Source organism: Haliaeetus albicilla, chromosome 18, assembly GCF_947461875.1.
Source record: "Haliaeetus albicilla chromosome 18, bHalAlb1.1, whole genome shotgun sequence".
NCBI lineage: Eukaryota > Metazoa > Chordata > Aves > Accipitriformes > Accipitridae > Haliaeetus > Haliaeetus albicilla.
Genome location: NC_091500.1, coordinates 20,536,447 through 20,563,565, shown reverse-complemented (window position 1 = coordinate 20,563,565; position 27,119 = coordinate 20,536,447). Strand labels below are relative to the sequence as shown.

Sequence of the window (27,119 nt, the reverse complement as noted above, 5' to 3'; positions counted from 1 at the left end):
GTAGAATCAAGTGCATTGGAAGGCAAGTCATGACTGGATATATTTGAAGATGTGAAGAAAATGTGTAAGAACAGGCTGTATGTAAATATTTTGACATTCCCATAAAAAATGTGGAAAAAAAATGTTCAGCACTAAGAGTTTTCAAATACACATTTGTGCTAAGAAATAAGTGTATTTTTAAATATCCTCTCTGAGTCTGCATGTATTTTTTTCCCATCACCTAGAAGAGAACAGTGAATATGTATTTTAATTCTATGTGTCATAATATTAAAGAACCTACTGAATCTACATGATTCATTAGCTCATTGCTTAGTTCTCAGATATCTTGATCATGAAAATCCTGCACAAGTAATATGGATTTTTGATAAAAGCCTACTGGAATCATCAGCAAATAATCTAAACAATACCTGTATCGAGAAGAAATCACTTGGAATTTACTTGGAAATGTGGCCCATTTTATTTTAACTGAAAAGCATTCATTATACAGTGCAAACAGTTCTTTGGTAAATTTACTGATTAAAATAAAAACAACAAAGACTTTGTTTTAGGTAACATTAAAAAAGAAAATAAATATGTAAAATTTGCAACATATTACAGCAATATTCTCACAGTGGATACTGAGGAAATGGTCATCTAGCCATTGGCCACTGTTTCAGAAATGTTAAAATCAATGCTGATTCTGCAGACACTGCAATAAAACTGAATTAGTACAACCCATGACTGATTACATTTTAAACTGTGGATAAAGACCTGTTTTTCCTGAATGGTTTATAATCAGATGGATGGCAGAAAATAACTCAATATTACACTCGTTTAAGCATATCCAGACTCCTAAGCCCATTTTTTTATATACCATATGAATAAACAGTGAACAACGAAGAAAACCTCCCACTTTACTCTGGAGGCTGGAAAAAAGGAACAATCAGATATAAGGTACTATTTTATAATGTATAAATGGAAACTCTCTTCTCCTATACGTGGAAATCTTGAGAAAGTTTATTTAATATAAAATTGGAATAAAGAATGCAAGTAGTAACCAGCTGGATGTATTACTGCCTTATTTAACTGTTTCGACAGTTAAATTATATTTGGTTTAGCTCTGCAATCCTTCCTCTTTGAGGAATTCCTGCTATAGGTCAATGGGAGTTCCATCTGAGTTGGAATTACAGGACGAGACATGTGGTTTGGACTCTCAACAAAAGTCAACAAAATACCAGGGTATCAAAGAAATACAGGAATGACAATCTCTAGGAACCATATGATACTCAAACATGCTCGCCACACACAATTTCTAAAAGTATTAACATAGAAAATTACATAAATCAAAACGTTGTATATAAAATCAATTAAAATATTCTTAAAAATATAAATTGTAGTTCCATGTGTACCTTTACCACACACCTTTAACACAGCACTCACATGTACATATTGCTCCTACCATAGTATGAAACAAGTTTCTGTAGTAAGGTTTAAAGATACACCAAAGTTTGAGTGTGTGTCACAGTATCAGTTTATCAAATTAGAAATTATTAATGTTAGTAATCAGAGAAATTATGTGCCAAAATATTATAGTGGAACTCTTATTGCTGTGCTAGGTTAGTTATTAGATAGGTATTTGATCTACCATGCAATAATTAAGTATTCAGTCTGTTTGCATAATCTGAAATGTTTATGATGAGAATATTTTGTGCAGATTTCTTTGATACCCAAATCTCTGTTCCCTAAATTTGAATAATAAACTCAGAAGGCAGTAAACTATATAACTAAAGAATAGCTCTGGTTCTAGTTAGTCCTGACTTAGGACTTAAGGACAGACAGAGCCATAAATTCTAACATATTAAGTATTCAGGGAGAGAATCAATTCTGAATAAACACAAAAAAGCTGTAAAATGAGGTATGATAGTTGTCCTTCACTGAATATAATATATAATTCCTGGTCAAAAATGTGCAGTTTATATTCTAAAAAGTACACAACTTTGAAATGCTAGTGTAGACATATACTCTATAATGTTGAACATTTATTAAATGGGAAATAAAGTCCATTGGCAGACCATTTTTAACATGAATGATAAAAATAGTGAGGTAAAAATATATATGCATTAGATGAAACTGGAAAAAACCTAAAATATCAAATACCTTGTCAGAAAAAGTAGTCAATCCACAATTAATCATGATGCTTGAATTTGATTGTTCTTTTTTTCAACAAACAGTGCCACAATATAATCCGGAACATATGTCGATTGACAATATGCACAATGAATCAGTAGGAATCTTTGTACACAAAATGGCATGTGACATCTTTTCACATTTTCAAGACAGGGCCATACAAATACGTGAGCTGATCCGAGCTCAAGAGAAGCATGCTTTAAAACTGGACTGGATGGTCATGTTACAATGATTTAAAATAAATGAAACGAACAAAAAAAAAAAAAGGTTGCCAAGCAATTACATATGTTTTGACAAAAAGGATTATGTTCATTTTAAGATCAAATGCTACTCTGTCACGTATGTTTTCCTAGAATGAGGAACACTGTCAATTACATCTGTAATATACATTCAGTTGCTTTTTGTATCTTCCAATTACATTTATTTTTATTGCCTTACTAATTCTAGTTTTTTCGGTTTGAAAATTTTGATTAATTTTGCTCCTTGAATTAATGAAAGAATGTTGAAAGGTGCCATGTAGTTTTCTTTATTTCCTTGCTGGCCAGGCGCAGAAATGATAGTGTGATTCAACAGAATTTCCATGCACAGGTGTTTGCAGAAACTGGCCCTCTATGGCATTGCTTTGGGCACAGTGACCTTGTGTTTTCCTTTTCCCTGCATTTACTAAATAATAACAAAGAGCTAAATATCAAGTCAGACTGGTACTGAAAAGGGATAGTAAACTTTTAATATTGCTAATTAAAGATAGGAAACAAAGTGTTCATTTTAGAGTAAGTCTTAGGCCCAGTCATTTTGGGTACCTAAAACTACCTGACAGTGTTCTCTTAAAGTAGCACCAGTTTGAGTTTGTCTAACCTGAGAAGTTTAACACACAATTAACTTTGACCTGTTTGCTAATTTCCCTTTCATTCATTTTTGCATTGTGATTACCATCATGGGCAGAAAATAAAATGATACATTATGTTATACTGTTACAGCACCATTAGAATATTGTAAATCTTCATTTCTTGCTGTTAAGACTGTAGTTACCTGGTTTTGCCATCAGCAGGCATCAATATGATTTGAGGAGTATGCACCCTAAATTCTTAAAAAGCAGACTTATGGCTTCTTTTTATTGATATTTTGTTTTAGGCAGACTGGACAACAATCTCCTTTAACCTTCACAGGTGCTTCGCAGTCAGCCGGCGGGCATGATTCTACAAAACAGGTAATCTGACCAACCTGTGTCAGCAAAAAAAGTAACAAAACCAGAACATACTTAGCTACATGTTCCAAACAAGAAATACCTTTTTCATATTATTGAAGAACACATTCTCATTCATCGTCTCTAAGATCTTGGCTACTATGATTAATTCCACGTAGTTTATTTCAGCATAAACTTATATTGAGAAGGCTCTTTGTATTATACAATCTTTAATGGAGCAGTATACCATTTTATCTAATGCTGAGGCATGAAACTCTGGGATACCAAGTACTGACATATTTCTTTTACTACCTTTTAAAAAAATTTCACCATGATAAAAGAAAATTAAAATCTAGCTCTAAGTTAGATAAGCTTTTATTGATTTTTTTATGCATTTTAGTAGAGTTTTTCAAGAAGACTCTCACTTTGCAGTTAATTTTGCCAGTGCAACTATACATCAGTGAAAATGGAGATACAATAAAAGTATATAAAGGCTGGATTGAAAACCAGTGTCAAGGGCAGTGATACCTGAACAATATTTTTTGCACCAAATAACTGAAGATCCATAAAAAAACAATTAGCAACTATGACCCAGATATTAGCAGGCACAAAACTGGAACTGCTGTTTTAGCAGCAGAACCTAATATAATTTCTATCTCAGAATGGACTTCTGCATACTTACTTTGCATTCACACACAGTACAAGGGTCCCTTTTCCAGGTTTCATTGCTGGAATACGATTTACCCTTTTCATCAGTGCAATCAGTTTTACTGAGGCGCGATTCAAGTTTTTTAATCTGAAAACATTAAAAAAAAGTTAATAACTGAATCAAAGAAAGGTTTTTATTTGTGCAAGGTATTCTGTCTTTTCTCTTATGCTACATAATCCATGATTAATACTTGTCTGAGTTTTTCTTCTCACTTCTTAGTTTTCATAACGCTAAAAGATTGGAAACAGGTAATATGTATGGAACCAGCCTTTCAAAAGAAAACTAACAGAAGATACATCTTTCCATTGGAATATAAAACTAGAGCATACAAAGAGAAGCAAACTACATGTGACATATATGGAAAGACAAATCTAAACTTTAAAAAATGTCTGAATGTAAAGTGGGTGAAATAAAAAACCCCAAACCTTAATTAAAAATGTGTGCTTGGATTTTTTACTATCTCTATTTTTTCCCTAATGATGAAAAAAGGAGTTACATGATTATTTTATGTTGCTGATTGTGTGCTTCTTGGAAACAGTAATTAGGAAGGCACAGTTTTTAATAATCCCTCAGTCTTCTTTACATCCAACAAAGACAGAAGAACTGACTGAAATGTAATAAGCCTTTACATCGCATTTCCGCTGTCAAAATGGGAGCACTGAAGATGAGTACAACAATGATGACATAATACCATCAAAGATCAAATTAAGTTACTATGCAAATAAATATATGATTTGTATCTAGAAATTACATGGAAAAGCTGCAAACATTTTGGCCTACTTTGGATTTTTCTGTCCTGTATGGTATACATTTTCAAAACGGAATTCCACTGTGGCTGAGTTATTCTGAATAAAGAGTTTCTTTATGCCACAATGTAAAAGTCTTCCTTAAGTGATCTAGACCTTAACTATGTTCATAGCTGTAGTCTGGCATATTACTTCTTATGAAGTCTACATTTTAATCACAGTTTTACATAGATTCCATATATTTCAGGTAGGAAAAAAAGATTTTATTAACTATACAGACAAATTTTTAGAGAAAGACTAATTCTATGTTTAGTATACAATGGTTACACAAGGCTTCAGGTTCAAAAGTCAAGAGGGTCTAATTGTAGAATATTTCAGTAAGATTTCAAAAGAACATAGAAATAAAGAATAATAACACACCATGTTCTGTGTTGTGTTTTGTTTGAGATAGTATGTGGTGTTTTTTGGTTGCAGTGGATGTCTAAATATTAAAAACGTAAGAGTGATGTTAGGAAAACATTATGAATTAAATCTACAATTAGAAACTATCCATTATAGCCCCTTACCTGGTTTCTGAGGCCTGAAATAGTTTTTTGCATTTCCAAAACGAATTCTTTGAAGTCATTCACTGCGGGCATGTTTGTATTTTCATTAGATGCTGATGTGGCATTACGAAAATATTTACTCTGTTTCACAGAACTGCAACAAATGAATGCCAAGTCAGGATATTAATCTAACTCATTTTTATTTGGCTAGATATTTTAGAACACTTAGCAAAAAATGTAAAAGAAGAGCAACCAACAAATGTAGCAACTGTATGAACCACAACAGCACACAAGACCCACTGGGGCTGAAGACAGAGTCAGGTCAGGTGAGCTGTGGATTATTGTTAATATCACTAGCAACAGGGAATTTCTTCTACTTAGAAAAATAATGTATATATTTCATGCAGGGGGACAAACAAAGTTGTCATCAGTGACACTGTAGAGTATCACCTTAAATTCACTGAGATCTCTCTTGAGCCTCCAATATGAAAGCAGACAAAAGTGAGTCTTAAAAAAGTGTTACTTCCAAACATGAAATTCACATTTCGCATTCAGATTCATAGCTTCTCTCTCTATACCCCCATTAGCAAAGTGTGTCTTTAAAGAAATATGACTTTAAGAAGGAAAATTTGGGTTTTATAAATAAATGAGAAGTACTTTTAGATATGAACATATTCCTGTGTCCTATTTTAACTAACAATTTGAAATCAATACTGATTATCATACACAAGATCTACAGTCTTTTGTCTATAGCACTTTCCAGCTGTTATCTGATAAGAGATGTACAAGACTGAATTGTGTTAATCTATTCAAACTGTTGAGGGGCAACAGTTATCAAAGGAACTGTCCATAACTAATAATATATTATTTGGCACCACTTAAGAAAACATGTATTCAAAAACAAGGATAACACTAATTACTAAAGTCACTTATTACATTAAGATCCTTGAATCCACACAAGCATTCCTGTTTTGTTAGCATGCCTTCTCCAGAGCTAAGAGATACCCAAAGAATGAACTGGCAAAGAAATCCTCTCTCATATAATAGGGCTCATGATTTATAATCTTCTTGCATAAATTAAAACAGCATTTATTGGCAGGTGTTCAAGCTACTTAGTTTCCCATAGTTTTTCATCTAAATTAAAGAAAAAGAACTCTAAACAACATAACATGCCAAAATTCAAGTAAACCAGCTGCTATTGTATAACAAAAAGTTTAATCTTCCCCACCTGTTCAAGTTATTGAAAATGAGAAGAAAAAAAGGAGAAAAAAATCTTCTCACCAAAATGCAATTTAAATACAACAATGAGCATGAGAGCTGGTGAGAATGTTAAAGGACTGAGATTGCCTTAGCTTTATTTAAGCTATAAATAAAGTATTGTAACTTTACTATTTTGTAGTCCTAATTAGTAATTGGACTGTTGTAGATTTTTGAGCTTCATTTCTGAAACACAGTCAAACAGCGAGTTAACAAAAACAAGCTGCTTCTCAGATACAAGTGTTTCTTTTTTCTTGCTTTCATTTTTATTTAAACCCTTCTACAGTTTTAGAATTATGGGACTAGCATCTTTAAAAAGTGAATTGCTGTTCTGTAGATTTAAAAACTTATAACACTTCATTTGCAAACATCCTTCTTCAAGGATAACTTCAAAAGAACCTTTCTTTTTCTATTGTCTATAAATAAGCTTATACTTAGCTGCTGTCTTCTCTTGTCTAAAATCCTAAACTCTTCAAGGCTCTGTTACTTTAGGACAGCTTCCTATCAATTAAGTGAAATACAATGGTGGTGTTTCTTCAGTGCTGTAACACTCACATGAGTATTTGAAGCTGCTGAAATAAATTTACCTGTCTAATTATCTGTGTAGCTGCTTTCCTTGTCAGAGTGGGTAGACTACCTGGTCATCTCGGTCAAGTAGATAATTTTCTTTGCTAAAAGAACACATGCTATATGGAAAGAGCTATAATTCAAGAGTCTCAAATTCACTCCTCATGAAGGATCTTTACAAGAAATATTTGGTCTGAGCAGAACTAATTTAATTTCACTAATTCATAGATAAGTTTTGACTCCCTGGAAATTGCAGGGACCCTGTGCAGTTGATCATTTGTGACTGACATTGTGATTTACTTCCTTGCTAGAGTCTTTTGAGGATTAGGGAGTTATAAACAACATTGTCTATAGCACTACTGTTCTCCATTCCTGCTCTGAGTATTTTGGTACTAGAAGCAATCCCTACCATTATCACAAATTTTTATGCTAGCGTTATGAACATTTGGTTTCATCTTATTTCTGCAGGAGGCCCTAGCAGTTCCAAGGAGGAAAGGAAATAATTTAGTTTGGTTACTGCAGGCACAGTAGGAATGCAGGATTCCAAATCCCCCAAATTATGCTTTATCACTGAGTTTTTTCATGAGAAGCACAGGAAGAACAAAAGCACTATACTATGTCACTCATAAAGGGTCTTACACAAATCTGAGCTTGAAAAAATAGTGGTTTACTGTTAGCAGCTATGCAGAAGTGTCAGAATGAGATACATCAATCATAAACTTAAGAAAGCAGACAATGGAAAAAAGTGGTATGCACTTACAAAGAAATCATTCAGTTTCATTCCATTTTGAAAACAAATTTTTTTCATACTTCTTTGAAAAAAAGAATCTCACCTTACTGTTTTGGACATTTTCATTTTCTTCAAGGGCTTGTCCTCCTGAAAGCTGTAATCAAGAGAACGTCTTCCCCGAAAGTGATATGAAAATGCATTAAACTGTCCTCTAGTTCTACAGTCTGAAATTAGAAAAGAAATTACGCATTATAAACTACATAATTCAGCAGTTTTTAATATGGTTTTACAGTGTCTTCTAAATTGGCAAACGCAATTCATATATTCAGTCTGATCCCTCTGGAATCAGTTTGATGGCAGCTGAACATGTCTCAGTGATACAACATTTAAGCCAGCTAGATGCAGAGAATTTGGTTATTCACAGACCAGCTTTTTTGGTATGAAACAAAGGAATAAAGATTATTTTCATAAATATATCAGTGCTACTTCAACTAATCTTTTCACTTCTGAAATCTCCACTCTCTTTACTTTTAATTATTTTCTGCTTTTGGAGTGGGGTAGTTACATATGGATGAAAACAATGACAGAAAAAACAGCCTGTTGCTACCTCATCTATTCCAGACATTATTATTTGTTATTTTTGGCATCTGAAAGAGAATCTTTAATTAAATCCTGAAGAACATTTGCAGACACACTTTACTGGCTGACAAGCCCTACTTCCAAATTTGAGGGATTTGAAGGTATCACCAGTCACTTAGACCCTAAGATACTTTCCACCACAGAGTGAAAATCTCAAGCCTGAGAATAATCATGACAGAAGTCTTCTCCTGAGATCCTAAGAGGATGGCTTCACAGGATGAAGTATGTCTCTTCTTCAGTTCACTTTATTTAGCCTTCCAACATACCAAGTGAGTATTTGGAAGGCGTCCCATTTCAAAAAGGAAAACAAAACAAAACTGCAACAGCACTTTGGAGGGTAGACAATGAGAAAACAGAAGTTTTCTCATTTCTGTTCACAGAAGCATTAAAATAAAAAGTTACAATCGGCCAAGCTGCAGCAGGAACCAACAGCATGTTCAACTGTTAGAAGCAAAGAGTCTGCTAAGAAAACAGAAGGGAAAACTGAAATACAGAATGCCATGGACATACCGCAGCTGAGCCTGGTATTAGCAGAATGAGCCAAGAAAGCAACTGAACAGGGGAAGAAGTCATTTTCCCTAATGTTTCTCTTAACTTGCACCAAAACAAATTTATTCAGAAAGTCATTAACATTTTATAAAGTATTTTTCTGGAATTTAGCAGTAGCTATATAGAATACCTAAAGTATTAACATGAATTGTTGCACAAGTTGCAAGTCAATGAAAGAGCCTCAAAACACTGTTGAACTGAGCAATTTGAGAAACAAATGTAAAGTTGCTCTGTGATTATACAAAAATAAGTATCTTGGACTACTTTTAATTGTATTGGACTTTTATTTAAATTAGACTGTTACAATTGCCCTGTTAGGAGAAACTTCGTTTGTCTATCACTTTATATCAATTAAGACAGGGAAAAAAAAAAAAAACTAACAACAACAACAACAAAAAGTACTGATTGATTTTCAGTACAAAACCAATACCTACAGATCATTCTTGAACACAGTTTATCCACAATTCTCCTTCCCTTTTCTCTCCTTGCAGCTTGTCCCATTCTTGAGGAAATTTACTACCTTCCTCCTATAATAACAGCATCACCAAAGAACTAGATGATATTTACTGCCAGCATATTGTTCATTCTTCTTGTGTGTTCTGCTGTTTTTCACACAATCTTCTTGCTGTGCACTCAGAAACTAAGCTCTTTCAGACGGGAATAGACTGCTGTGTCTAAGATGCTTGGCATGAAGGCATTTTTGATCATCCTTAGACACTTCTGTATTTAATATAGTGAGAAAGGGAGTCACACTCTGAAGGGCCACTGGAGAAAGAACTAGTTTTGGTCAGAGCAATTTTTTTCTTAAAGCAATCTGTTGCTTAAAGTTTTCCTGAGGATCATAGACATTTTAGTTTCTCTTGGAAGCAATTTGTGAAAGGTTTCTGCTATCCTCCTTTGTTTAATAACTGCTAAGGTCATCTCGCATAATATAGATTTTTTTTTTTTTTTTGGTACAATAACACAATGGCCCATTGTTTTTTTATTCCTAGGTTGGTTTTTAGAAACAAAGGTCTGAGATCTTGGGACAGTTTGATCACCTTAGACTAGTAAATATGAGAACCATATGTTCAGTGGCAGCTTCATGTACACAGACCTGACATTTCTACAGTTTTTAAAGACTCAAATATCCCAACTTGCCAAATGAACAACTCTTGTTCTTTGTTTCTGTTTCAGGTACGAGGCAGAGGACTGTCACTGCTGAGAGGTGCAGGACAGAATGCTCTAGTTTTCAGAAAGCCCAAACCATGAAGAATACCTTAGCAGTAGTAGTAAGTGAGAAAAATGAGCCTTAAATTCTGCTTTTTTCAGCCCACCCCAAATTTCCCCAAATTAGCTATACCCAGTCCAATTCATTTTCTGCACAAAAGCTGAATGTTTAAAAGCAACCTAAGAATTCTTTTTCTCTATTGACAATATTTTCTTCCAGAACCTAGGTATTGTTACACTGCAAGTGTGAAGATAAACCATTTGTATATGGAAGCCATATACACATCTTCAGAAAATACCCTGTTCCCCACAAGGTTTTAAAAATGCATCTATAATGTAAATTGGATAGAAACCCCCCTGACATTTCAAAGTATTGAGCACTCTTAATTCCCAGTGAATCACCTCTCAAAATCTGGGTCAAGGAGTATTAACCTAACAGTAGATTAAACCAAAACAACTTGAGAGACTAAGGGAATGTTACAAAAAGCACATATAATGTAACTATTGCTTCTATTTCATAGTACTTCGATTCTCTGATATTTATTGTACTGAATTAAGTTGCTGTTACTGTAAGCATTTGTATGTATCTCAGAACTCGTAGTCATGCCAGTAGGAGCAGTAAAAGGGAGGAGAAACATTGAAAATGTCTGAAATGTCAAAAGATTTTTTTGAGCAGATGTTTTCACAAAGCAGCTACTTAAAAATTACACAACATGGGAAAAAGACATTTCACCTCAAATGAAGCCCTAACTCAAAATAGCTGGTTTTGCTGTTGCTAAATAAGCCACATCCCTTGACATTACACTGCACCTCTTCATTTCTTCTGTTGAATAAGATAAATTAAATAGCAGCAAAAAATGTAATATGTTGGTCTAAAATCCAATACTGATCTGCTCAGATTGAAACAGGTGCACTTTGCATAAACATTATTTAAACATCTAGACAAAAATAATGGTATAGAAGGTAGAAGATAAGTGACAACCCAGACTGTCATCTCCCAGCTGATATACTGGGGAATTCTAATAACAAAGATGTTCTCTGTAGTTGACCTCAAAGCCCACAGACTGATGCTACCAAAACTAGAATGCTCAGGCATCGTTGGAAAGGAAATATCCAGATATTTTACAGAACATGACTATATAAATTGTTAATATATGGCTAATGGTAGCCTAAAGACATTTAAAAACATATAAACAACATTAAAGACATATCACGTCTTCGTGGTCTGAATAGGTTTTGGACAGCCTGCAGGGAGATAAAGGAGAGCCATTAGGTTCTTGACACCAAACGAAAGCAAATCCAACCTCCCCAGCAGAAAAATTAAACAGGACTAGTTAGAAAATTTTGCAGATCAAAACCATGCCTCTTTTGGAATATAAATATCAAAGACCAGTAAGAAAAAATAATTTCAGACAGACTGAAAATCCATGGAAATTTGGAAATTTGAAAAGTGAGGACACTAAGAACTGACTTGCCCATTAGACTGTGAAGGTATCTGTCTTAGAAAGGCAGTGACAGTCCACAGGGAAGAAGGAAATCCTCCAACTGCCTAGTTTTGCAGAAATCACCCAGAGACCTCCATTAGGACCCTTTCTTACCCACGTTTCCTTTACAGTCAATGGACATTGACACAAAACTGCAGCCTGAATTGTCCTCTAGAGGCATCTCTTTCTCTACTGCCTGCAGCGGGACTTTGACAGGCGGGGATCTTCCATCTGGGGACTCATTCAGGAGTTTGGGTTTAAACACAACGACTGACAGCCTATTGTTTCCCTGTCGCTTTTCACTATGGATGGCAACTACTGGCATGAGACCCCTGGTAGCAAAGACAAAGCAATGCCATAGATTAAGTCTCCTTATTTTGACTTGATGAATTAGAACTTTATTTTACTGATCATGGATACCTGAAAAAGTTAAAATATTCTTGGGTTGGATGAAATATAAATAAAAATACTGATTCTCTGAATAAAATTTGTAATCAAATAGAAATGTTGGACTATATGTACTTCTGTTCAAAGAAAAAAGAATGTAATCCTTAAAATTACAGACTACAGAACTTTATTTTAGTAGCCTGGCATAGTCTGAATTGTTACTAAGATAATAGATACCATCCTTAAATATAAATTTAAATGTAAAAAGATACATTTGATTGTAGAAAGCAAAAATAAATTTGACATGACAGAAGCAAACCACAAAATCTGTGTAAAGAGAAAACACGTTCAGGCATAAATTGCATCATTTTGGTGTTTTGAAGAGTTCTTGGTAAACAATTTCCACTGTCACAAAAGATCTTGCAGTATCACACTGAGACTGCTGTTAACATTTAAAAATGTTAGTCTTCCACAACATTTAGTGCTTAGCCCAGTGTTGCTTAGTATTTTCATTGAAGATAAAAGGGCATAATGAGAAGTGCATAATAAGATATAATACTAGAAGTAAAAGCCAGATGATTTTTAACTTTGAATAAAACACAATTGTTAAAACAAATAGCTGATGGCTTTCTAGAAGCAATGCTTAAATCAAAGACATTAATGTGGTCAGTACAGAAACAACAGATGGCATAATTTTTGGTCTGGTCTTAAAATGCAGGAGTTTACAAATATAGGTCTATACTACTGGAGGACCATGTATAAATGCACTCAGATTAAGAATGTGTCTTAACTCTTCTAATGAAAATCAGTGGGATTTAAACATGTTTAATCATAACTTGTATGAGGCTGTTTTCCTAAATTAAACAAAAAAAGAACAGTATCTGATACAGGAGATACTTCGGTTGCTTACTGAGAACCAGTTAAGAAAAATCATCTTCCTAAATCAGTTTACACTTATGAGGATGACTTGCATCTTGTCTGAATCACTGCCTCCTGGGTCATTGTTTGACACAAAACAAAAGGCTAAAGAAATTTTTCATTTTGATTTACAAAAAAAGAAGTGTGAAACTTTTAAAGACTCACAATGGAAAACATTTCAAATGTACATATTTGGACTAAAATCATGTTTCTATTTAAGCCAGTATGTCCTTGCACTTAATTTCTAGTCTTTTTTTTACATAATTAATCTCACAAAATTATTTGGCATAACAGTAACAGTATGTTTATATTCAAGGGAAGAGAGGTTTATTGTTTCAGTGTTTTGGTTCAGAACTGAGATACAATGTCAGTAAGAGTAATCATGGAAGCGTACACTGAGTACTTAAAAAAAAAAAGAAGTCTTTTTTTGTACTAGAGAGCCTGGAAAAAGCACCAAAAGTTTCTTGTTTGGAAAATCTGAAGCTTGGATGCTCTTTGCTCAAGTAAAGAGCCGCAGTAAATCTGCAGTAAATCCTCACCATCTCTGACAAGACAAAGAAAGGTAGAAAGTGAAGGAAACCAGAAGAAAAACTTGTGTACCTCAGTGGAATACCTTCTTTTTCCCACCATCAACTAGTAATTCTGTTGTATGATTCGTTAACTGGAATCTAAAGGTAATCTGGTATTGTTATTATAAAAAGCAATAATGCTCTGCTTTATAAGAAATAAATACTAGCTTTACTCAAGAAATCTAAGAAGTAGCTTTTTGTAACTAAGAAGTTTTTCTATTCTTCATATGGAAAAGTATTTTGACTTGAACAAAACAGGAAGGATAACAAAAACAGATGTGTTTTTTAACCAAGCTGAAACAGCTGAACATATGGGTCACTTATTAAACATACATAAAGTGCAATGAACACTATTCTGTATTCTAAATTTTAACTTAGGATAATTTTAATTATAAAATAATCAGAAGTATTTTAAATGTGGTGAATAGTTTATTTTTTTTTAATAATAATAAATTAAAAAGAAATAAAACCCCCAGAATGTATCTAACTTAAAGTAAATGCTGGTCCTGGATGTACGTTGTGTATGCCCCCCACTTCAGACTAATGGTGAGTCCCTAGTGCCACAGAATGAAAGAAATTTTTTAAATTAATTGCTTACATGTGGATTCCCACAGAAAACATCACACCCATTCATCCACGTAAGAAAGCAGTTCAAGCCATGCATACTTTGTTTTTTTTCATTAACCTTTGCACAGACATCAAGAGTTCAGAAGGGGATACAGATAGGCAATTTTTTAAAGAACATTAGTTATTTACCCTTTCTTTTGCTTGGCCGTTGTCTAACTACTGCATCCAGTAGTACTCTGGTAGTAACATTCTTGAATGAAAATACAAGCTAGGCTGTTGAATGACTGAATAAAGACTTTCCAAAGATAACATCTGCTCTAGAAGGCTCAGTGATAACATAACATTTAGAGAATCAACACATAATTTCTCAGAACAGCTTTACAATTTTTCCAAATTGATATAATTAATGTATTTGTGAAACTGTCTGTCAAGCTTCATGAACCATGGCAAAGTGAACTTATCCTGAACTGGTAGAATATGATTTATTTGCTTATGATAAAGCATTTGAAGAGTGATACTTGATTTTGTCTCAATGCTTCTGGCATATGTCAGGGTTATTTTGAAGAGATTCTGGGAGACTTTGCATTAAAATTACAATGTGTCAACCATATCTAGAGTTTTATAAGCTATTATCATCTATTTGGGAATGGCAAAGCTGGTAAATATTGTTTAAAAAAAATCTGAACAACCTAAAAAAAAACCCTGGTAAAAATTAGAGTAAGACCTGAATGAGATGATATCAGGAGGGACTTTTACAACATTTCATTGAAATCTAAAGTATTTATTTCTCCTAGTCTCACACAGATAACTGACATTTTGAACCAAGTATTCCAAGGAAGAATTTTCTTAGACAGTGATTTATTATTTAAAGAGTTATTCACTGGACAAGACAATACAATAGTCAGTTTAAAAGCTAAATTGTGCAGTATCTTTGAATAGTAAATCTCCATCTACCTTTTTCATTTTTAATGATACCTGAGGTTGTTCTCGTAGTAAAGTCACTAGTTAGAATCCTTCCCAAGTATTTACTGTAACTGTACCAGGTTGAAGGGACATCCTTCATCAGTTTACCCTTTACCTACTGCCTTAAATTCTGAGCTGTATCACCAAAGGACTCTCTCTCATCAGAGACAATTACATCTTACCAAAAGAGTTGAATGGACACTAGTGGAAGAGTATGACCTCTCAGAAATACAATCCACTGGTTCTTTATTCATGCATATCTTCTGACAGAATATTGAATAGCCTAATCAGCAGGAGTAAACTCAAGAGAATCAGCAGTAGAAAAGATGAAGAACTCCGATCTGGATACCTTTCATCAGCAAACCTACAAGATACTGGTATTGAAAGCTAGGTTCTTACTAGGCAAATTATAAGATTCTAGTAATTGTCAACTGATGGTACCATTACTCTCTCTAAAAAGAGGAAGTTTTTTCCAGTTAGTAATTTGTTTGTCAGCAATTTCTAGATAATCAGAGTGCCACACAGAAATTTCCAAAATTCCCAAAAATACTTTTTCAGCCAGGGCATGTCATTTGAGTTTTGTCAAAAGAAAATGATAATAACACTGTCAAGGAGATCTCAATAAAGAGAGGTCATTGTCCTCTTAAGTATTTTGTTGTTGATGCTACTGCAAATCATTCTGCAAATCTGTGTGATCCAAAAGATTCTCTTGGGGAAGGATCTTCTAACCATGTTACAGATGCAGTGAAGTCTGATGGGATGATGGCTAAAGAGGGGCCATGCAAAAAATCTGTACGTGAGATGGAAGCCAACATACAGGCTACCAAGCAACATGGGATTCTCAGTGTCCTGTGCTTCATGCAGCTAACTAAACCCTGTTTCTGGAGAAAAATAGTTTCTTTCTGAAGAAAAACAAATCACCCCACTGCCCTAACTTTTGAAGAAGATGGCAATGAACAAGAATATTTATCCACAAAAGGAAGAAAACAGGAAAACAGTTATCTACACCATGCAATGCTCAAATCTATGCTATGTTTTGAATGTGTCCATTCAATATAAAATACAGAATGATTGCTCACTTAACAAGGGTTGCGCTCCAGATTTAAGTTTGTAACATCTTAACAAAAACTGAACAACAGTCAAATATCTTCTTAAAATAAGATGAACAGACACTAAATAAAGCGCACATTAATACACCCAAATCCACCTGTATACAGACCTTCACAGCAATCTTGCCACATCCTGAGGTCCAGTTTAGGAATATCTTCGCAGCTACTATATCCATGTGGGAATTCAGCCACCTTAAACACATCATGTTGTACCCTGGTTATGTTGTCGCCATTGTCACACAAAACTCTGGCAAGAGATGTCTGCTTGATCTGAGTGAGCTGAGCAGGCGTGAACACACCCGGGTTCTCATACCATAACCTGTAATCTCACAGAAAAGACAAATTTGCTAGTGAAAAAACAAACCACACAGTTTTCCAGAGATATTACAGTAATGTATTCAGAATGAAATTAATTATTCCATAAATCCTGTTCTCAACTTTACATCGTATCTGAGGGAGTGATCCAGAGGCCAAAATGTAAGCGCTTGGTGTCACTTCAGCCCTACTTGGTGTCATGCTGACACTCTGAAAGGACCAAAGTCTTCAACAAATCCTTTGATTTCTCTTCTAGTCCCATTTCGATGTCTTGGGTATCTTTGGACATCTAAAATGGCACTAGACTACCAAGTTTAGGGTTCTTTTAAGGCAGAAGCTTAAATTACCATAGATATATTTCTCCAGGCAACTTTCCTATGGGTATGAAAAAATTTTGATAGAATTGCTGAGATTAGAAGAATGGTTAATCTATACCTAGGTTATTATCAAGATAAGTGAGAATGTTTAATTTACTAAGGAATTTTTTTCTGTAAAACTATTTTAATGACTATACTAATTCAGGGACTTATTAATATATGCTCAGTTAATTAATTATATTCAAGGAGGAAACACTGTGGTTTCAAATATATTTTTTTTTCATACATAAAGGGCTAAAAGCCTGTTATCAATAAAAAATAAAAATAATACATTACTACGAAAAGCAAGCCAGTCCTTGGAAAAGAAAACGTTTTAAGTTACTGTCCTGGATTTGAAAACATTTTACACTATTCTAACACATAAGAATTGCTCACTGTGATATTGTTTACATCTCACAGAACTGTAAAGTTATAATTCTATATTGATAAGTTTTTCCCCCATTTCAAGCAAAATAAGTAGAAGGCTCTTTAAACTTTATGAAAAATCAATAACAATTTTATACTAAACTTAGAAGAATGGTCAACAAATTTCATTTTACCTACTTATTGTATCATTTTCATAAGGCATTGGACAGCGGCCAATGAATTTCCAAGTACAGGGATCAGAAAAACAGATTCTGAAATTTCCATTTTGACATGAAGTTAGGCTCCCTTCAAACATCACTCCTTTTCCCTGCACAGGCACATTTGTTTTGCATGGTGCTGGTAACTTTGATCCTCTGCCCATCGTAAAGGCTTTTCAAACAAGTGAGAGTTGCTTTCATTATGTCTAATAATATTTTACTATTTGCTGGCATGTTGCTTCAAAACATTTGTATTCTTTGGACAGCAGAATCCCATTTCCTAAATATTCAATGTTTTCCTATAGTTTCTGAATGTTGTTTCAGAAAAAAAAGGGGAAGAAAAAAAAAAAGCTTTTGCTGGAAAAATGCAAACAGACACACACAAAAAAGCAGTATCATTATCCTGTTGTGACACAAATAGGTACTTGTCACCAGCAATCTGGAGCTCATACTGCATATATTTCTCTTTTACTCCTTCTGCCTGCAGGCATGAGAGTTTTATGTTTCACAGCTTAATTTTTAAACAGATTTCATGAAAGAAAGTTGTTTTTAAAAAAAGCATACAAAAAGGGTTGTGTTAGTGACTACAGAAATAAAAAAGCCTTTATATTATCTTGGTAGCAATTTTATAACTTACATAAAGCAAATAACATTAGATAAAGTGAATCAAATCTAATTTCCGAATTCTTCCCATTTCCCTTGCACTAGGATGGGACTAATCAGCATAAGTCTTTCTACCCTCATGCCATACAAAAACCAGGATTCCAGCTCATAAATTATGTTAAAATGAGGGAAATGTTAATCTTCAGATTCTGAACGAGTGTGCTGTAAGTATGCAAAAGAGATCTGGCTGCTGTAACAACAGCAATGACTATTTTCTTACTTCAAGTACTGTAGAAACTGAAAATGAGAAATTGCTCATAATGTGCATGTAAAGTAATTTAAGAACAATTATCAAATTGTGTTCTTTGTGATAACCTGTCTGCTTTTAAGACTCTCTTGGTGCACAGACTTCTTGTATTGAAATATGTATAGGGGTTATATACACCGAGTGATACTTTTCCAACCTGTGCTTAAGTAACGGAGATGGTGAAAGTGTCTCAACCACCACAATTCCATTGCCAATAAAATAATTAAATAACAATGAAAAGACATGAGTAACACCCAGTTTTCAGAAAGGTAAGTGACTTGAATAACCGGTAAAAGGAAACTCAGCATATATTTGCTGTGGTGCTTTTTGGAGGTCAGTATGACATACTCACCATGAAAAGTACAGATTTAAAAAATAAATTAATCATAGCTTCTAACAATGTTTTAAACCTGTATTCTTCATCTTTTCGATTATATATTAAAATCATAAATGAAAATAAAATGCAGTTTGATTTGGAAACAAGACGTTGCAACTGTTATTAAGCATCCTCAAGTCAAAACTAATTTTGGTTTCCATGGTATTTCGATTTACCTGTCTCCATCCCGAATACGCCTAAACTGTGTGCTTAACAGACACAGCAAAGTTGGCCCCAGTCGGCTCCCTGGAACTAAGTCTTCTACCATTAGAGCAGGAAATAGGTCTATGTTCAGTGGGGAACCGTACAACCTATAAATAGAAAAACAAAAATATTTAATACCAAATATTTTACAGTTACAAAATAACCAGTACGTGGTAAAACTAAGGGCAAGAGATATGAACAACTAACAGTAAAAATGACAGTGATAGTGCTACATCTTTTGTGAACAACCTGTGTGTGTATATGCAAGAAATCCTGCAATGTAGCTTGTATATGTGAGTAACATCACAGGGGTCTGCAAGTCTACTCCACAATATCCTTTCTCCTAGTAGCTTTCTTCTGATTTCTTGGAACAGTTTCTTTTTCAATAGCTCCTCTTTCCTGCCTCTCTGTACACTTTTTCTTTTACCGTAGCTGAGACATTCTGTCTCTGATTTTGTGTGGACAAGCTAGGGGTGGCAGGTAGCTGAAGACTTATTTTCAAACTCTGAAGCTCTAAAGAAGAGCAGTTTACTGGTAGTGAAGGATGTCCACATGAAAATACAGTGAACGATATTCCTGTTTGGTTTAGTGTAGGGAATGGGTGGAAGTGAACATGTAAATACTTGCATAAGACTGGCATTAAATATGACCTTACATCGAAATAACATTCATATTTAAAAGCATTTCTAAAATCAGACATTTCAAATTGATAATTTCATGAACACATACAGTATATATTAACTTCTTATTGTTCACAGACATGTAGAAGTGGAGAAATTACCTGCATGTGGGAATTTTCTACACCTATTTCCTGGTATGGACGGAAGTTTCTTAAAAAATCGCTTTACCCCTTTCTTAACAATTATTTTCTTCTAGATAAGACATTTAGCTACTAATTTTGCATGCACATTTAGATAATTGATTGTTTTTCTTCACCTCAGGCTCACCTGCTAAGTTTCTCCCTGATTTCAGGATTCTTAATTTCATTTTTCAGATCTTCAAAAGTCTGAGCTGAAGAAAGATTACAGTAAACTCTAAAATCATGGTAGGGAGGAATTCCATGATCTCTGCCTCTCTGAATATTCATAGCTGCCAGATCTAAAGCCACAGTACGTGCCATGGAGAAGAGTCTTTCTGTTAATTCTGTATTGAGTAATTGTGATGGGACACGCATCTTACCAGCAACACCAAACAATCCCCTTAGAAGTGGATCAATGCCTCCTTCATTTACAATCCGAAATGGAGAGAAGAATGCCTTATGAAGCGGTAGATGGCCTTGTGGAATAGGTTCAAAGTTTTCATCCAGTCGATACAGAAAAGGATTAATGAGTGTGTGACCAAACCTAAAAGCGGCAGTTGCAAACTCATTAGTTATGCCAGAATTAACACTGGGATCATAACCCTTATATTCGCCAAGCATCTTCATGCCTACCTCTCCAAAGATCTTAGGTAGCCAGTGGCTAAATGTTATGTGTTGCATTTCTGCACCAACAATTTTGCGTGTTTCGTGATATATTGTGTCACCATCCCAGTGTGGATTGAGTTTCAGTAGCTCTGTGGCAATTCTGTTGTGTTCTCTAAACCACAACGTGTGGATGCTGGTAAGACCCAGCTGCTCATTAGAACGCTGATCACCAGCTAAAAAGCAGGGAATTGGGCTCTCATTTTCATCTCTCATACATTCTGTTGGTGGGCCAGTAGCAAATGGAAGGAGGGGCTTGCCAGATCTCTGTACGATGCCCTGCCTCAGAAGACCCCTCTGACTTGCCAAGTCTCTGATTTCTAGTGCTTCATGGTCCGAACTGCCATACACATTGGACGCATCGATGTATGAAGTCAGCTGGTTGATCTGTTCTCGTGGGTACACAGAATTCATCAGGAGGGATGTCATGCCGCTTCCACAAACCGGACTGGAGCGTACGAAAAACATGCAGCGTGCACCGTTTCGAACTCTGGGATCATTTGGTGGTATCATGATCGAAAAGCATGGAGGATCATTTGTACAAACTGAACTGCAATGCTGACCATCTGAAAACCTGGCCTCACTTAGGGCAGCCACAGTGAGGTCAAGGTCGTGGTCGAGAAACTGCCCCCACTGCATGAGCATGTGAGTATACTGGTCATCGGGAGTTATTGTTTCCGTTCCGATCAAAGTGGTCGAAACCAAGCGAGGCATTGGGAGTGCATAGCCGTTAGAGAGCCTCTTGGGTTCAATTCCCCGAGGCAAATTAAATCCATTTTCGTAGACTGACTTCAACAGACGTTCAAAGGCTGTCAGAGAAGCACCCCACATGGGATGCTGAAGGTTGTTGCACGTTCCATCGTGTGTCCTGTACTTCTGGTGGAAGCACATATCTGAGCAGTTGTTCACTCGTCGATGGGCTGTACAGCCTGAGAGATTAGCTATCAGATTCAGGTACTGTGGGGATACAAGGTCATTATAGTGATAACCTGAAACCAGAAGAGAGACAGAGGGAAAATCAAAGACTTCATAGACTCATGGTGCCCACAGATCCATGAATTTATTTGATATGTTATTTTATTATATTGCATTTCCCATCAGATTAAATACCCCCATTCTTTAAAAAGAACAATAGTAATCACATATGTATATTAGAGCAACAACCACTATTAGGTCAGGAGGGAACTTCATAAAATGCCAACTCATGTACAACTTTTACAAAATGTTCACAAAAAGAGCTCATTACTTATTTGGTCACTTAAGAAAGCAGAGGTATTTTCAGAAATAAAAGCCTCATATTGAGACAAATGGGAAATTTTCCCCATGTTAGTAAAAGCATTTTAAAAACTGTCAGTAACATTTACTTGGACTTCAAGACTTTATCTTTTGAGACTTGATAATTCACTGAACATTACTATTTTGTTTTGCTTTATTACTGCGGAAGTTCCAGAATTTTAATAAAAAAAATTCAACAAGAACCACAAAAGAACATAACCACAGGCAATACAGCTAAACAGAGGAGTGATCTCTAGGACAAGTGGTATGGAGTAACTCACATTCACATTACCCGGGACTAGTTTCTAAAGAAAACTGCTGTGTGCATATCACTTGGCACAGGTTTCCTCTGCAATCCACACCATTCACTTCTGGGACTACAACATACTTACTACTTTCCTGCATTTTTTCTCAGTTCATAGAAAAATAATATATACAAAATATATACCATAATTCATTAGACTTATGTTTCTATAACTTCAAACTAAGGCTATGTGTTGCATGATCTCTGCTGTGGTATGATGGCATGTGGAAGGATTGAAGACTGTAAGGACTCCTAGTACAGTGTTGGATGACTGCAAATAGCAGAACAGTCAGGCTGTGCTTTGTCCATGCTGCCTATTAGGAGTCATTCTAAAAGTGATTTTTTTCTTAGAAACATTTGGGCCTAATTTCAGGGAAAAAAAGTCATTAATTTGGGCTATATCTACATTATCAACTTGTGTAGACCAAGAGAAATATGTGTGTAGAATGAAATTTTGGATGCTGAGAAAGACATCCCTACTGTATCCATTATGCAACAGGAGCAGGCTTCCTTCAGAAAAGCTTTACTTTGTTCTCCTGGACTGAATGTGGCCCTGGACCACATTTTTCACTTAATTTGAAAAGACTCCACACGGTTCAAGACCATACCACAACTCACACCAAAGCACAGCAAGTGGGGACAGCTGGGAGATTCACTTCAAATGGGCCCTGCTGATCCAAAGCGCAGGCACACCTTGAGTGATTAATGGATATAGAGAGTGGATGGCAATATTTGGCAGTGTAGACATACTTTTAGCCAACTAGAAACCATCATACACCACCATGGTTCTTCATCTGGAAAGCTTGCACTCAGGAGCAAAACTGAACAAGCAGAATAAAGGCAGAAGGAAAAAAGGAAATGAGTGAGTGTACAGTGGTACTGTGTTCCCACAGGCTCAAGGGGTTCCGACCATGATGGTAATCACTCAAGATTGAGGGAACGCAGTTTTGCAAGAGGTTGGTGCAGGCTAATTGCACACAGTCGGGAAATGTTCCTTTTAGTCCGGAGCTCGGTCCCAGCGTGCCTGCAAAGACACTGACCTTCATCTACATTCAACACATCAATGTGTGCTAGACACATTGGCTCTCTGCCAATTTCTACAATGCAGGGCAATTTCAAACAAACTACCTAAAGCCCCTCTTTGTCTTCGCCTTGAAAGGGACTGGATTGCTCGTAGCTGCTCAGCTGGGACAGGACCTGTGTTCAGTCAGGGGGTCTATGTTTTCTCAGCCTCAGGCTACATGTACTTTGAGTGGTTTACAAGTCAAAGCAAAGATACTAGAGACCTAGTGCTTCCATTAGGCAAAACTAACCTGTTTTTGTAGACATACTTAAATTATTTTACAGAATACTCCAGACTAGGAAAAAGAAAAACAAACCACAGAGCAAAACCAGTAAGTGCCACTGGCTAATGCAGCCAAGTAAACTCTTTGAGAATATTACTGATAACATATTATAGTATGCTGGCTACTAGGGCAGTTTAATTCTAAAACTACACCCAGAAAACATATCTTCTTTATAATAACAATCCTTTTCAAATGATCTTCATTCATCATGGAGTTCTTTCCTTACGATCATTATTCATGCAGTCTTTACATAAACATTTGTCTGCTGTTGTTATCCTGGTTGCCACCCACACTTCTGAAATCAAGTTGTGAGCAAAACTCAACTATGAATGTTTTGGGTGGAATGACCTTCATTACCAACTTAAAAGGTTCAGCTTCTCTGTTTAAAAGTTCAAGTGGGAGGCAATGTGTCATCTATGGATTAGATTCCATGGCCTTCTGAGCAGAGTGGAGGTTGCCATAAATGCCATTCTCAGACCCTTAATTACCCCTCGCATTGTAGGCACTAACTCTGGCTCTGCTTTCTAAAAGGCTGGGCGCTGAGCATTCCCAGTGCTTAGAAGCTAACTAGCTCAATTCACATACTATTAGCTATACTTTTTTCCAAACTGCAAAGAAGATGTTTCATAGTCATAGAAATATTGATTAGAAGGGACCTTTTACCCAGACCAAGCTCCTGCTTGAAGCAAGGCTGTCTCCAACACTGGATCAGCTCAGCTGTATCCCTGTCTAGTCAGCTTGAAAACCTCCAGAGACTGAGAATCTTCTGCCTTTCTGGATAAATTGTTCCAGCACTGCACTGGCCTCCTTGTGAGAAAGTGTTTCCTAACATCCAATCTGAACCTCCCAAGCAGCAATTTGTGGCCATTCCCCTTGTTATACAGTCTGGCACTGCAGAGAGAATTTGGCTCCATAGTCTTTCCTTGGGATATTCCAAGATTTTACATAAAAAATGTCTCTGAATGGGAAATTGTCAAGTTTCTCAACTGTTCCCAATGCAAAAGTGCTAAATAGCACCTTCCATTGGGCTCTGCATTTTGAAATAAAACCAAATAAGGACAAATCTGAGTATTAAAATCTGAGCATTAGGCTATTTAAATGAAAACAGATTTCTTTTACTATCCAAGTTTCCCTAAAAGCCAGCTTTCTATGGATTTTGTAGGGCTGAGAAGCAAGCTCTGGTTGTGAACAGGATTTCCAGTATCACAGAAAGTTGCCTGATTTTGTGTTCATTAATTTGTATTTGTATGCTTTAATGCCAATTTTTGGTAAACTTTAGATGATTGAATTTCACTATTACAAATCCTAGTAAAAAGTAGTCAAGCAATTCTCACACATCAGATTTCATAAATTCCTAGTATTATATTTGATATGCTTGCATATGCATCTAATCAGAGAACTGAATTAAATCGCGTTGCTCTTATAAAACACAAGCCTTCAAAAAAATTTGAGTAAGTTTTTGTGGTAAACTATTCATCGCAAATTATTTACACAGCTCTGATAACGAGTAACAGGATTCTTTTACTAGCAAATGTTACAGTAATCTACAAAGCTTGCAGTCTTTGGCCTTATAAATACTTGCCTAGTTCACAGTCAGAGTTAAGGTTTTCGGAAGTTACAATAAATACTCAATTATAAACATCAAAAAGAATATAATAAGTAAAAATATTTCCTCTAGATCTTCAGTGTAGCTTTTGGCTATGTCTGAAGTCTCAAAAGCTCTCCTAAAATTCTATCATTATTTCCAAATGCTTCAGTCCTATGTCTCAAGCCTATCCACACACAGATCTACACGCACTAGTTGTATATGCTCCAGCTGGACTTCATGAATTAGAACTTGGACTTCAATAACTAAAAGGCAGAAATATTAAACCTTGCATTTTTCTGCTATTTGTAAAAAGCAGCAAAAACTGTATTTCTCATTACATCAGATCAGTGTTAAAGGAAACAATTAGCTTAGTTTGACATGCACTTAAAGAATGCGTGGCAAATAATTCTTTGAATATTTTTGTGGTACATACAGAAACCCTGGTTTGTAAAGTATACAAATCTTTCTTGTTATATCATCTTTTTTCCTTGCCAAGGCATGCCAACACTAAACGGTTTTATTTAAAGAAACATGAACAAAATACTGATTATTTTTAATACATAACAGAAAAGTCTGTTCTGCTATGAAACAATGGTCCTAATGAATTAACACACAGGGAGCTAACAAATGGGATGCATTATGCACTTCTGTTATACCAAATTTGATCAGTAGAAGAATCTGAACATGAATTTTTCCTTAATATGTCAATGTGAGGAAAAATAAAAACACTCTACTTGGAGAGCTCAAGCAAACTGAGTTACACCATAATGTAGCAAAGTGCAAACCAAGGACTGAATTGGGCAAACACATATATTTGGTAAAGTTTTGCAAAGTTAGATATTCCACTGATTTCAATGTAACGGTTCTGCAATTGGGACCCAGACTCAGAAAATAAATGTCTCTTGAAGTATAATGACTTAAGAAGGCAAATACACTTCAACACAGAAAAATAAGGAAAGAGTGAGTACTGACTTGTTCCATTCAGGTCAACCATTAGACCATCTTGTACATGATCTTGAATAAGCTGTAATGTCCTTTCAAATATTTCCCCAGCTCTTGCTTGCTCAACAGTGTATGGATCCCTTGGGTATCGAAATAAGGCTAGCAAATCATTTGGAGAACGAGGACGACTGATAGATAATTTGAAAAAAATAGTTAAGTGTATACAGGAGTTACAAAATAACAAAACTACATAAATCATGTAAATGTTCAGCAACATGATTAGTACATACCTTGGTTACTCATCTCAAAATGGAAGGCAAACAAAAAAAATAATAAAACATAAAACATTTAGTAGCAATTAAACATTTAATAGCCTTTTAATACACATTATCTCAGCAGAAAAACTGCTGTAGTGAATAGAGATCTCAACATGAGTCTTTAAGCAACAGGGATCCTTACATGTTAAACTGTTAGTACTCCCAGAACTAACCAGATGTTAACAATGTCATTTAAATAATAAAATGACTTCTTGCTTAATAAATCTTCCATCATTCCCAGTGTATGCAAAATTAATTTTGACTTCTCAGTATAAAAAAAGGGGGATACCTGTCAAACAGATGTGTACGTGTTGAATTTATTGCTCTGTCAACAGTTGCAATTGCTTCCACAATTGATGTTTGTACAAAAGGATCTCCATTTCGGCTGACATTAGGGACTACAGAAAGAGGAATTCACATGTTATTGCAAAAATGGCCACATACAAAAAGATACTTCTATAAAACAAAGTCTAGACACGACATCATTTCAGTTCTACAAAGTAAACCCCTGTTCTTTAAGCATTAGTTTGTCCAAATATAAAATTCTTAACCATTTTGAAGTTCTATCAAAGCATATTACAGTAGAGGAAAATACATTTAAAGTAGAAGTTATTGTAAGTTTAAAAGTCAGCTTGCTTATAACTCTAAAACAAAATAAAGTGAAGATAAATGCATACAGTGTTTAACTGTCCATTAATTAGTCCTACAATTTCAAGTAAAAATTACCAAAGAAAAAATGAATTATTATTAAGCGTTTTTTTCCTGGTGTGGTGTATTATCAGCTTTTAGGTGTTGATATCAAGAGCCTGGCCTATACCCACTGAAATCAATGCAAGTATTCCC

The 27,119-nt window shown here is 35.2% G+C and overlaps 1 protein-coding gene across 2 annotated transcripts in view; it reads right to left on the bottom strand.

Annotated features, from left to right (window-relative positions):
* Positions 1-433: 433 nt before the first annotated feature.
* The window catches only part of PXDN (peroxidasin), an 88,846-nt gene continuing 62,160 nt past the window's right edge, over positions 434-27,119 (bottom strand). For both annotated transcript variants that reach the window (XM_069805891.1, XM_069805893.1), the window contains 9 exons: positions 26,566-26,674; positions 25,990-26,147; positions 19,990-21,493; positions 19,015-19,149; positions 16,408-16,616; positions 8,007-8,127; positions 5,371-5,503; positions 4,032-4,145; positions 434-3,387 (listed from right to left, as the gene is read on the bottom strand). In XM_069805891.1, the coding sequence (XP_069661992.1) occupies positions 3,265-3,387; positions 4,032-4,145; positions 5,371-5,503; positions 8,007-8,127; positions 16,408-16,616; positions 19,015-19,149; positions 19,990-21,493; positions 25,990-26,147; positions 26,566-26,674 (2,606 nt within the window). In that variant the 3' untranslated portion in view covers positions 434-3,264. The remainder of the gene's footprint in view (positions 3,388-4,031; positions 4,146-5,370; positions 5,504-8,006; positions 8,128-16,407; positions 16,617-19,014; positions 19,150-19,989; positions 21,494-25,989; positions 26,148-26,565; positions 26,675-27,119) is intronic.